General features: G+C 39.6%; 1 protein-coding gene across 20 annotated transcripts in view; it reads right to left on the reverse strand.

Annotated features, from left to right (window-relative positions):
• MYT1L (myelin transcription factor 1 like) overlaps positions 1–13,532 on the reverse strand; it is a 322,031-nt gene that overhangs the window by 124,448 nt on the left and 184,051 nt on the right. For all 20 annotated transcript variants that reach the window (XM_064145914.1, XM_064145912.1, XM_064145913.1 and 17 more), the window contains 3 exons: positions 5,707–5,761; positions 5,491–5,524; positions 5,119–5,181 (listed from right to left, as the gene is read on the reverse strand). In XM_064145914.1, coding sequence (XP_064001984.1) covers positions 5,119–5,181; positions 5,491–5,524; positions 5,707–5,761 — 152 coding nt within the window. The remainder of the gene's footprint in view (positions 1–5,118; positions 5,182–5,490; positions 5,525–5,706; positions 5,762–13,532) is intronic.

A 13,532-nucleotide genomic window follows, 5' to 3' on the forward strand; every position in this document is an offset into this window, starting at 1 on the left:
GCACTTGCAGCACTTAGACCACAAACTGGACTTGCTTCACATTGATATTTGCATATGCAGAAGGTGAACCCTGTTGTCATTAAAGCTGATTAATGAAAATGGAAACACTCCTACTAATTGCAGTGAAAGAACACTCAAATTTTCCGTCAGATACAAAGCAAACAGATGTCCAGGAAAGCACAGTTATTGGGAACGGTCTTCAGGTATGGTTTGGGTAACTGCTATAAACTCAGGTGGATTGTTCACTGCTACGAGTATCTGTACCAAACTCATTGCTCAAAACTTAATTCACAGCTCTGAACATATAACAATACAGTTCGTTATTATGCTGCTATGCACGATGGGCCTGAAAAACCACCAAGTGATTAAAGCAGCATCAGGAGCACAGTCCAGGGAGAGGGTCTGTTGTCCACTCCTAAAATCTGAATCCTTCTCTTTTTTCCATTCACTGTCCAAATGAGTCACACACTATCACAGAATGGTAGGGGTTGGAAGTGACCTCCAGAAATCATGTAATCCAACTCCCTTGTCAGAGTAGAGTCACCTGGATCACATTACACAGGAATGTTTCCAGATGGACTTTTGAAAGTATTCAGAGAAGGAGACTCCACAAGCTCTCCGGGCAGCTGTTCCAGTGGTCCAGCACCCTCAAAGTAAAGAAGTTTTTCCTTAAGTTTAAGTATATTTGGTTATTTCTTGATTGTTTTCTGTTATTTCTTGGGTGTGGTTTTGTTTTCACATCTTTCCCAAACTTTGTTTTTATGTTGATTTTTTAAGGACCTGATACTGCAAAGATACATGTTTTTCTTTAACTGCATGAGCTGAGTAGTTACGGTGCTGGTGCCTGGGAACATAAGTAACAGGTAGTAAAGACCTATCTTAGTCAACATTACATCTGAGCACTGCCTTATGCTGTGCACCACATAGAGTAGTAGAAGGTCCACAACAGCTTCAGGTCTCTTGGTATTAGTATCAGAATCAGGATTAATCAGGTCAGAAAAGACCTCTAAGATCATCAAGTCCAACCTATCACCTAGCTCTTCTAATTAAATAACCATGGCACAAAGTGCCTCATCCAACCTCCTCTTAAACATCTCCAGGGATGGGGACTCCACCATCTCCCCTGGCAGCCCATTCCAATAGGCTGTGAAGAACTTCTTCCTAACATCCAGCCTAAACCTGCCCTGGTGCAGCTTGAGGCTCTGTCCTCTTGTTTTGTAACTGGGTACCTGAGAGAAGGGACCAACCCCCACCTGGCTACAACCTCCTTTCAGATAGGTGTAGAGAGCAATAAGGTCTCTCCTAAGTCCCCTCTTCTCCAGGCTGAACAACCACAGCTCCCTCAGCCTGTCCTCGTAGGGTTGCACTCCAGCCCCCTCACCAGCCTTGTTGCCCTTCTCTGGACATGTTCAAGCACCTCAACAACTTTCTTAAATTGATAGTACTCAAGGTGTGGCCTAAAAAAGTGCTGAGTATGGGGGCAGAATGACTTCCCTGGTCCTGCTGGTCACATCATTCCTGATACAGGCCAGGATGCCACTGGTCTTCTTGGCCACCCAGGCACACTGCTGGCTCATGATCAGTTGGCTGCCAACCAGCACCCCCAGGTCCCTCCCTGCCTGGCTGCTCTACAGCCACTCTGTCCCCAGCCATAGCACTGCATGGGGTTGTTGTGGCCAAAGTGCAAAACCTGGCACGTGGACTTGTTAAAACTCATAGCATTGGACTGTGCCCATGTCCAGGTCCCACTGCAGAGCCCTCCTGCCCTCTAACAGGTTGACACATGCTCCTAACTTGGTGTTGTCTGCAAACTTACTGATTCTGGACTCAATCCCCTCATCCAGATCATCAGCGGAGATATTGAACAGGACTGGGCCCAGCACTGATCCCTGGGGCACACTACTAGTGACTGCCTGCCAACTCCATTCACCACTACTCTCTGGGACTGGCCATTCTGTCAGTTTTCAACCCAGCACAGAGTGCCCCTGTCCAAGCCACAAATAATAAAATATAAAGAGATTAACCTGCTCTGATGAAGGCTGGCACACCACCCAACTTTGGGCACTTTTAGTGCTCAAATGGAGAGTGCTAACCTTTCTGAATTTTCCATGTAGTCACTGGAGAGAAGTTCTTTCATTGAGTTAATTTGAAAGATCCAAGTGTCCTGCACTCAAGTGCCCTGCAGAGAAGCCTGTCCATCTTGGCTGTCTATCAGCATGCTCAACTAACAAGCTAAAATTAAGCTCCAAACTTAAGAGCTGAACGCGAAATACCAATCCAGTCATGCAAAATTTCACTGCAAACTCAGATTGCACACAAAGGTAATACCACAAAGGTGGAAATGATACAAGCTGTTGCCACTGCTAACCTAACTAGTACCAGTCTTCTGTTTTCATATACCTCAAAGGAAGTAAGATCAGCTTGTTTCCTTACCTTACCCTAACATTGCAGCCTTTCATAACAAAAAAATACAACCGATGTGCAAAACATATGATAAAACTCTACTTTAACTTTTACCTAATATTTTATCAGCAGAACAACATTTCATTGCCTGAATCTGTCTGCAAGTTTGAGAAGATCTGTTTATTTCAGATCATGTATCTAAACAAGATTTTCACTATCACACTGGTATCACAAGGATAAAATTCCAATGGGAAAAAAAAACCCACCCTGAAACTCCACAGAATTCAAGACGTTATAGAAGAAATAGAATTCTGGAGAGCTCTGACTACATCTAGTGGAAGCAATTGCATTACATTCCTAATAATGAGCTGGTCTGGTATTGTGAATGGAAAGGTCTTAACCTCATTAAAATGCTTTGTAGGTCTAAATGGAATCGAGTTAGGCATTGGCTGAGATATGCAGTTCTCTGAACACATCAAATTTTTAAGGCAGTCTGATTTCCCTGAGAGAAATGTTTGAGGGTCTTTCCCAGCCAAATAGCAAAGTAGGGAAAAAAAAAAAAAAAGATAAATTCCTTCAAGTTCTTTCAAAAACTTAAATGTATTAGGTGCTACTTGGACTAGACAAAAAATGATTAGAAAAAAAATACATAGGTTGTAGACTTCAACAAAGAACTTTGTGCTTTTGCACTAAATAAGACATATATTGGTTAAATATATTTTGATTAGTGGATTGGCAATCAAGATGACAAGAAAACATATAAAACACCACAAATTCTTTAGCCAGTAGGAAGAAAAAAAAAAGGGGGGGGGGGGGGGGGGAGAATTTTTGATGTATTTCCAAATTCTATTCTTTGTGCATCTGCCCAAAATTTCATTTAATTAACAGCTCTAAGATTCAGTCTGTTCATGTACTGACATACCAGAATCATGTCATGAAAGCAAAATATGGAATCAGCATCTCAAAACTCCATGTAATCTTTCCAAACCTCACATCTATTCCTTCCTCTTTCCCAAAAGAGGGGGACTTTATACAAGCATGGACACTCAGAAGTTAGAGCAATCAGGAAGTTAGGTTGGTTTGTTTGGGTTTTTTTAAGCTAAGGAGTTTCTCTCTGTATGTTCCCATACTTTTGATTTTGAAAACTGCATGCGAATCCCATGAAGTGCAAAGAAATGTGAGTTATTAGAATCTTGTAACTAGAAAGGACATTATAATTACATCATTTAACTGTTGACTGCTCGTGAAATTTCTTAGGGAAAAGAAGTGTTTGGTGCCATTCATTAATTACTGATGAGGCTTGTATTTACATGAAGAAAATGGACAGAAGAAAACCACAGTTTGAACTCAGAAGTCGCAAGTGAATTTAAGAAGAATTATTAAAGAAGAATTAGAAAACAATATTGGTTTGCTATCTTTTTTCTAAATGGGTGTTCTAATCTAACCAAATCCTTCAAATATCCCCCAAGTACATTATTATTTTTATTGGGGGGGGAGGGGGGGGAGGGAAGGAAGAAGAAAAAGAAATGTGAATAGAATTATTTTATGGTTTATGTTGTTTAAATGTATTCCAAAATAATTTTAATTTCAGGCATATCACTTTTCTTGCTCTAAGTATGAAAGGAGTTTCTGGACTTATCCATAAGTTGCTTTCACTGGCAAGAAAGAAGTAATATGAGTGGACTGAGTGGACTTACACGAGACAATTAGTATCTTTTCCTGTTTCAAATAAATGCCTTAACCACAAATGTGCAATTTCAACTTAATTCATAAAAGCCACATACCCTCATTACTAAGCAGTTATTAGATTCGGTGTGAAATACACCCTAAGTGCTTTTAAACCTGAGAAAGTCAAGAATGAAAAAAAAAAATAAAACAAATCTTAACAGCTTCAAGAGAATTTAACACTAGTTTGAACATCTCCCTCCATTCAGAAGAGAGATGGCCAAAAGATCAGCCATTTCATATCCTGCAGCAGGCTGCTGTATAAAATATGTCAAATGAAATGCAGAGCACATGAGAAAAAATCATGTATTCTAGAGCTGTTCAATTTTCAAAATACTGCACGAGAAATTCATGGACAAATGGCTGAGGAAGGGAACGCTGCTCTTACAGATGTACACCACTACTGAAGACTGACATTGTAGACACAGAAATGTAAAGACTGAGCTCTAAATTATTTTGAAGCACAGGTACTATGTGTGACACATGCTGTCTTGATATATTATTAACAATAAACAGCTAAAAACATTTTCTTAAAGGAAATGGCGCCACATTTCATGGCTTAGAAACTGAAATAAAGGTATTTGTAACAATTATATAACATTTGAACCCTAAAGTCTTGTTATCACTGATTTGTCTTAGACTATGACCTTTAAATCTAACCTGATCAGCAAACTTAAAATGGTCAGAAGCTAGCTTTTATTCAGTTATAAAACAGATTAAATAACATGAGGCACTCTGGCACCAACATGTCAGTAGGTCCAAATTGTAATCTGCCACACATAAGCAAGAGAACTATATGCAAAAAATCAAGAGAACACTGATGACAGGAATAAGACTCCTCAGCAAAAATACAAGTCAGAAAAAGAAAAAAGGCTTCTAGAACATCTAATTACTACTTTTTGTCATTGTTTGGCTTATCAAGGTAATGCAATGCAAACTAACTTGTTTACCAAATCCCTTCACTAAATTATGAAAAATTGCAGGTATTACCTTCTGTGCCTTGCATATTTGCCACTAACATGACCACTGCCATCGCAACCAGGAGTGGGACAGCTGCAAAAGAGAGTGAATTAATTACATAGGTGCTGGTGTGCTGCAGGAAGATTATATTAAAAGCAAGCAGTAGGTATTACAGAGATGGAGGGCAACAAAGACAGAAAGAGAAATCAAATAACTGAAGGGAGGGAAAAAAAAGAAAAAAAAGGGGATGCTTTTTATTAGCAAGTCTTGAGGGAATTAATTTCATCAGTGCAGCAGGGCATGAGCAAACCACCAATGAACTTGAAAGTGCATTATACCCATTAAAAGGCATGAATTTTCTAAATTGCTAATGGGGATACATTTTACACTCAGAGCACTAACCTGAACAGCTCTTGTATGGCTGGTTCCACGGGAACTGCAGAGAGATGGAAAATATATAAAAATTTATCATCTATTACAAGTACCCCTCTTCTACAGAAAATTACCAGAAAGGTTGTGTAAAAGCAAGGGTCAGAATGAATTGTGCAAAGAGATTTTGGAGGATGAAGGTCACCCTGAGCAGGGGCCTTGAGTGATTTACTGAAGCAAGAGACGTACCTCGAACACCTTTGGAGCGTGTGCGATGGCGCTTCTCGTCTGCATCCACCTCCATCTGGGAATAGATTAGCAGGCAGTCAATGTTCTTATCCTGCATGCACAGACTATCAATGCACAGACTGATACAGTCTCTCACACAATTTATTGACACTATTTTAATTCCACTTTATCCTGTAAGGGAAAGTCTACCTTACAGGGGATTTTTAGGATCTTTGTGTTTATTTTAAAACAGAAAATGCACTAATTTCTGCTTCAATCAGCCCTTTTGCATGCCCTGCTTTCACGGCAAATTGTGTGAGACCAAGTGCCGGTTCCTCTTTTTGAAAGGATATTTCTGACATAAACCCCTGATTACTCTCCTGTATCCTGAAACAAGGCTTCAATAGATTTCTGTATCATTTAAAACTAAAGCCAAGGAGTTGCACACTCTAGGTTGTTTTGTAACCAAACACTTTGCAGCAGGAAAAAGAAGGAATAATGACTGAAAAGGAGATAAAGAGTCATCATTAGAACTTTCACATTGTTTAACATGGCATTATGACCTTGCATTGTTTAGGTGTAATTTGCAAATTTCAGGGAAGTGCTTACTTGGTGCATAGGGCTAAATCTTTATCTTCATTTTATAAACATCATGCCTATGCAATGTAGCTTTCTGTGCATAACAAATTAGCAGCTATCTTAAATATTGACCAGACAGGGGCAAGGGCTGCAGACTAGGTCTCAGAGAATGTCATAAATACTGATCTATCAAATTATTATAGGACCAAATGGTCTCTTCTGATTTTCCATGCACTATTGTCATCAGACTTTCAAAAGTTAACCATATAGGCTAGCTGGGAGCTTAAAATTTTGTACAACATAGATTGCACTGAACTATGTTGAGACACTGTCAGGGAAAATATATCTAGTGTCTGTATCATCAGCTATTTTGGATGTGGAGGAACAGAATGGTAAGATGGGTCTGCAGTACAGAGACATGATCTTATAAAGGTCAGGAAGTACAAAAATTGACAATGGGGCTCTAATTCTCCCAGGGAATAAAAAATCAATCACAGGTTTATAGCAATATCCTTGGAGTGGTTATCAGGTAAGAATGTCACATATTTCTTGTAAAAATGTCCAAATGACTTGCAGTTAACCCTTTTATCACCTTTCTTTGGCCAGTACGTTAACACAGGAAATAATTAACAAGGCAGAAATCAATGGGGTGCTTTTAAAGAGCTTCCTCAAAGCACTACATCAGGAGTAAAGAGTCAGCTCAACAACATTTGTAAGTGATAGAGACTTGGTGAAAAGAAAAGGCCATTGTCACAAGGCTCTGTACTACTGATGTAGTTCTGATTCTTGGTAGTTAACATCTGATTCCTGGTAGTGGGATTTATTCCATACTAAAGGGATGATTTCCTAACCCAGATATTATTAAACCTAATTCAGCACTGGCCTCTACTATGCAGCTCTAGTGCAGTCTTCTGGTGAGGCCCTTTGCATCACTTTAAGTGGGTTCCACTTTTAAATTAAGACACCTGCCAATACATTAAGAAGCATAAGCTCCCATCAGCATCAGCCAGCAACACTTTCTGAGACGATAAAGTATCTCATCAAGCCTTCAATGGCCAGTTGAAAAAGATATAGAGGGGCACAAGTAGGTCCTGTGCTATATCAGCCAACCCTGTGTAGATGTTTCAGGTATCCCTTGGCATAAGAAATAGGACCAGCTGCTTATGCTTAGGCAACTCAGCTTACTGGTAGTTAACATAGTGGCTAGAGCTTCAATTAAAATTCCTCTGATCAGCTACTGGGGATTACTTCAGGCTGGACAGAATCAGTCTCTAAGTACCTTCTCCCCATGCTGTCTAGCTCTCCATTGACTACAGCGCAAGACACTTGGCATGTTTGTAGATATCTACTACAGGAATCTAAACAGAATCTCAATTTTTAACCCACACACAGTGCCTACTATACACCTTTAGGTCACACCCTGGATGGCTTCCCAGGTCCTAAAATTCAATATTCCCTTGAAGGTTTACAAGTCCCCGTGTCAAAGCACAAACCAGCTTATCTTCAGAACATAAAGGTTACCCACTAGATGATGATATTCTTTTCATTTTACTAATAAGAATACATTGTGCTATTCTGTAACGCTTGCACTGTTTAAGAACTTGACAGGAGACCAGAACAGGAGATACTTGACCTTAAGCCTAGTATGTTTTTAAAAAAGTTTGAAAACCATTCAGCAGCACCGTTTGTCACCCATGAAAAACCTGCTGAAAGAATCACTATGATCTTAACCTGGAAATGCTACCCCAGTTGTAATAGTAAAAGGGGCAAACAACAAAACAGATGTGGCTGTCCTTCTAGACCAAAGTATTTCAATTCAAGAATGCTGTCAGTACACTTCTAACCATACTGATGGTCAAAGAAGAAATTACTAAGCTGCAGAGGCCCCTGAAGGATCCACACAATCCAGACTCAGAAGCAGGTCAAAGAAGTGAAAACATATTGAAAATGTTGCAGGCATGCAGAGTTATTTTACATGTTGGTGTGTGTCCTACACAGCCTGCTGCTTCTTCGCAGAAGCACAGATCTACCTGCCCTCATCTGCGACCTAGATGCCCTGTTATATATGGCAATGTGCATCTTGGATACTCCAGGACACATCAAACAATGCACTTTTAACTGTTTAAATTAGTCTTTATTAAGTACTGAGAGGATGGTGTGTCTCACTTAGCTAATCTTCCTGATGTTGACCCTTAGTGACATCATATGAACGCTGACATAGGAGATAAGACAACAACATAATTAGCACCAGTCAACAAATTATCATGGAAACTCTGTAATCAACTCCACTTCAAACTGGTCTTTGATGCTACTTTAAAGCCTGTGGGGAAAGGGAGCTATCTTAGGGTATCATACATTTTAAAAAATTTTGTTTTCTCTTCCTGAACGTTCAGACAATAAAATAAGCATCTCATAAAATCAGCATATTCAAAAAAATTAGCACCTTTCTAACAGTTAACAAATACACTTGCAGAAAAAAAGGTTGTGTATTAGAATGTTCTTTACAGAAATAGCTGTTAAAATTTAAAAAAATACATACTTAATAAGGCCTTTTCTAATGTAACCCCACAGGCTTGTATTTTAACTCTATAATACTTGCTAAGTTTGCAAATTACACCTCTCCACTGGTGAAGCCACACCTTGAATGCTGTGTTCAGTTTTGGGGCCCTCACTACAAGGACATTGAGTCACTGAAGCATACCCAGAGAAAGGCAACAAAACTGGAGAAGGGTCTGGAGAAGAGGTCTTATGAGGAGCAGATGGGGGAACAGAGATTGTTTTGTCTGGAGAAGAGGAGGATGAGGAAGACCTCATTGCTCTCTACAAATCCTTCAAAGGAGGCTGAGTGAGGTGGGGGTCAGTCCCTTCTCTCTAACATCAGGTGATAGGATGGGAGGACATGGCCATGGTCAAGGGAGGTATAAATTGGATATTAGGAAAAATTTATTTTTATGGAAAGAGTGGTTGGGCATTGGAATAGGTTACCCAGAGGGGTGGTGCAGTCACTGTCCCTGGAGGTGTTCAAGAAATGCATGGACATTGCCCATTGGGAAGTGGTTAAATGGCCATGGTGATGTTAGGTCAACGGTTGGACTTGATTACCTTGGAGACCTTTTCCAACCAAATAAATTGTGTGATTCTGTGATCTTCACTGGTATTCTGGAAGATTATATGCTACTGAAATATGCAGATAACACATACTAATGGTGTGATAAAGTGTGTTGGAGGCAAGCCAGTTACATACACAGGGCTGTGTCATTTGGCAGATTTGACTCATCTGAAGAACATGCCAATTTCCAAGGTCTTGTACCTATAAACAAAGAATGTGGGCTATTGTGAAAAGACTAAAGGTCATAAACTTTAAGGCAGTAACAGTGAAAAGAATCTGGACAGTCAGGTGAACACAAGCAATTTCTGCACTGCTGTAGCTGAAGGGCAGAATGTGAACTGTTGCTGCACAACCTTTAAGGCTGTTCTAATTTTTGAGAAAACTATTTAAGCACTGGGATATGGTCAGTAATTTCTAAAAATAGAGGGCAAGTTTCCATCAGGATGTTATCTCCCCTTGTACTCAGCACTGGTGAGGCCATGCCTTGAATCCTGGGTTCAGATTCAAGGCCCTCACTCCAAGAAAGACATCAAGGTGCTGGAGTGGGTACAGAGAAGGTCAGCGAAGCTGGTGAGCAGTCTGGAGAACAGGTGTCACAGATTGTGTTGAATCTGATGGTGTGAATTCAAGTCCACACTGACATCATGCCAACTTCAAAATGAAGTGCATACTTGAGCAAAGTATGATGGCACTTGAAGTTCAGATTGTAACATGAGAGGCTTCCTATTTCTGTGGCAGCTTCTGGTGATGGTCAGACACTTCTTTATGGTGAGGGTGATAAAGCACTGGAACAGGCTGCCCAGAGAGGTTGTGGAGACTCCTTCTCTGAAGACTTTGAAAACCCACTGAGTTTCTGTTTGGCCTGCCCTCTTTGCTTTGGCAGAGAGGTTGGACTCAATCTCTAGAGGTCCCTTCCAACCCCTAACATCCTGTGATTCTGCTGCTGCTTTTGCTTTTCTGCAAAATAGGCAAGGGTAATTGTGCATTGTATGATCTCATTAAACTCTTTATCTCAACCCAGAGAGTTTTCTGTGTTGTTTTCCCTCCCACCTGTGTGTGAGGTGGGGCTTGCAGGAGTGGGCTGTGTTAACTCAGGACAACAGGTCTTATGAGGAGAGGCTGATGGAATTGTGATTGTCTAGCCTACAGAAAAGGATGATGAGGGGAGGCCTTCTCACTCTCTACAACTACCTGAAAGGAGGAGTGAGGCTGGGTGTTTGTCTCTTCTCCCTAATAACAAGTGATACGATGAGAGAAAATGGCCTCAAGTTGCACCAGGAGAGGTTCAGATTGGCTATGAGAAGAACCTTCTTGACTGAAGGGGTTCTCAAAGACCGGAAGAAGCTCCTGAGAGAGGTGGTTGAATCCCTGGAGACATTTAAAAGGTGCAGAGATGTAGTGCTCAGGAACATGGTTTAGAACCAAGCTTGGTTGGATTAAATAATGGCTGGACTTGATAATCTTAAAGGTCTTTTCCAACCAAACAATTCTGCTTTTTTTTTTAAACACAGATTTAAGGTTATGAATCTCATCTTAGAATTATCTGAGACTAAGGTCCCAAAGTTTCCCATTCTCTCTCCCTACTCCTAGATATGCTCACATATCTACCATATGGACATCCTGAGGGCTGCCAGCTGTGAGGTATCCAGAGATCAACATTTCTTTCCAGGACAAATGGCAATTTTTGCTCCCTTATGATAAGGTAGTTCAGAGTTTCCTTCCCCCACAGGCAGGTAGTTCTGAAAATGATCATTCTTGTTATAAATTCTCAGAGTATCTAAACTTCTTGTTGATGGTGAGGAGACTGCAATGCTCTGTCACAACTTCCAAAACATCCAGTCTAGCTAACACTTTGCTTAGTGAATTATTCTGGTGTCTCTCTAGCCATGATTTACCAGAAGTTCAGGAGGCTATGAATGTGCAAGCTAAAAGCCTTAGATATGGACTTGCAAAAGTCTTCCTTTCTCTTTTCTTCCCTTCCTGCATTTCTTCAAATTCTAAAATTTGATTCTCAAATGCCTTCAAAAATTGTCCAGTGTTTACTGAGGCACAGTATTCACTACTGCATGAGGATACAAGATGACCAGTCACAACACAAAAAAATCTATGGAAAGTACTGGTAAATACTAGAATTACTGCATAATTGTCAATGTCAATCAAATACGTTGCTAAAATTTCTCAGAATCTTGCTTTTCCCTAATCAGTAGCATTAGGTATACTCAAAATATGAGAAAAGTAAAATGTTTATAGGCAGAACATCTGATTTCCTGAAAATGTAATGAGTTCATTACATAAAAAGGTTGTGCTTTAAGAGATATCTTTGCAACTGTCAAGTTACTCAATGAAGACAAATTCTCTTCAAGTCATATCTACAGGTAAGATTCCTGTGCTACTTCTATAGCAATCATATGCTCAGTATTTTTTTTTAATAACAAAAAAATGACATTTCTTCTATGAGGAAGTTAAAATGCAAGAATTTAGAGAATGTTTTTTTTTTTAACCTAGTATCTTCAAGAATGAAACAAAATATGTCGCATGTATTGCCCATGGTTAAAATGTTTCTATATTCTCATAGTCAAAGCAACAGCATGTGGAAAATTATGAATAGTTGATGTGAGCTGTGTACCTGATACTATATTAGTATTTTGTGCAGTCTCCCTAAAAATTTTAAACTGACCTTCTACTGCTGCTCTCACCAGAAAAATAACAGAAAAATTCAAGTTTTAATATATCTTTTCCAGCATGTCATAAAAACATTTTGGGTGGAAAACGCCTAACACCAGCATGGCCACTAAAACTTGTCCCAGGGTGCCATAACGTTTTAACACCTCCAGTGTTGGTGACTTGACCTCCTCCCTGGGCAGCCTGTTTATATGGCTGATAACTCTTTCAGTAAATACTTTTTCCCTAATATTCAATCCAAACATTCCCTGATACAACTTGAGGCCATTTCTCTTGTCCTATCACTAGTTACTCAGGAGATCAATACTCATCTCACTCCAACCTCCTTTCAGGAAATTGTAGAGAGTTAAAATGTCTTCCCTCAGCCTCCTTTTCTCCAGACTAAACAATCCCAGTTTCCTCAGCCACTCTTCACTATTCTCCAGACCCTTTGCCAGTTTTATTGCCCTTCTTTACGCATTCTCCAGCAACTCAATGTCTTTCTTGTAGTGAAGGGCCCAAAACTGAACACAGTATTGTGGTGTTATCTCACTGGTGCCAGTATCTTAATGTACCTCTGGAATGTATCATAACTTTGTAGTTTTAAGTACCACAGTATAAATCATGGTAGAACATGTCCTCACATTGCTTCTCAAACTAGAATGACCCAGGATTTAGTCACTACGTATTCTAAAAGAAGTTTATATTTTAAACTCTTTGAACCAAATTATGGCCACAGATGCGGTAGTTTCAACTATAAACACTACCATCAAGCACAAGGAAAAGGAAGGTGAATTCTGGGAAGTAAAATGTGCCAAATGAGTTAACCTAAACCTGCTTTCAACATATATGTGAAAACCTTGACTTTGCACATGATGTCAGAGCATACTTCAAAAGACCAGATCCACAGCGTCAATGTAGACTACTCAGTCTTGCTTGCTTGCTACTCAGTTTACTGAGGTTTCAGTTGGTTTCACTGTTGCAATTTTTAGGAGAACATACTCCAGATGATCTTCCTGTCCCCTAAGTGTCAGCAGGGTAGGTCAAACCTGAATTGATGTGAACATTTCACCCTTCATTTATGCCTTAGTAGTCACCATCTTGTAAATTAATTGCATTCTAGAATAAAGTTACTGCCTTTGTGGATAAAAGGAGAACAGTTGATGTCATTTACCTCAACTTTAACAAGACTTTGGACACAATATTCTTGAATGACTATATTTGTGGAGTCCTTAAAAATGAGCTTTTACTATTTTGACCCCATTAATTGAATATGTCCTATTATTGCTCTTAGCGGAATAACATCAAGATCTTGGTTCTGACAGAGAACCTGTATGATTCTCCCAAATATATATAATGTACTTGTGTCTGATTTTAAGATCTACAAGACAAAAGAGAGAAAAAATGTGGAATAAAAAGTTACTCTAAGAAGCTACTGGACTGCTTAAAGAAAAGTCAAGGAAAAGCAATTTCCCTACCCTTCCAGCTCCTTTTCCCT

The sequence above is a fragment of the Pogoniulus pusillus genome, chromosome 7, assembly GCF_015220805.1.
Source record: "Pogoniulus pusillus isolate bPogPus1 chromosome 7, bPogPus1.pri, whole genome shotgun sequence".
Classification (NCBI taxonomy): domain Eukaryota; kingdom Metazoa; phylum Chordata; class Aves; order Piciformes; family Lybiidae; genus Pogoniulus; species Pogoniulus pusillus.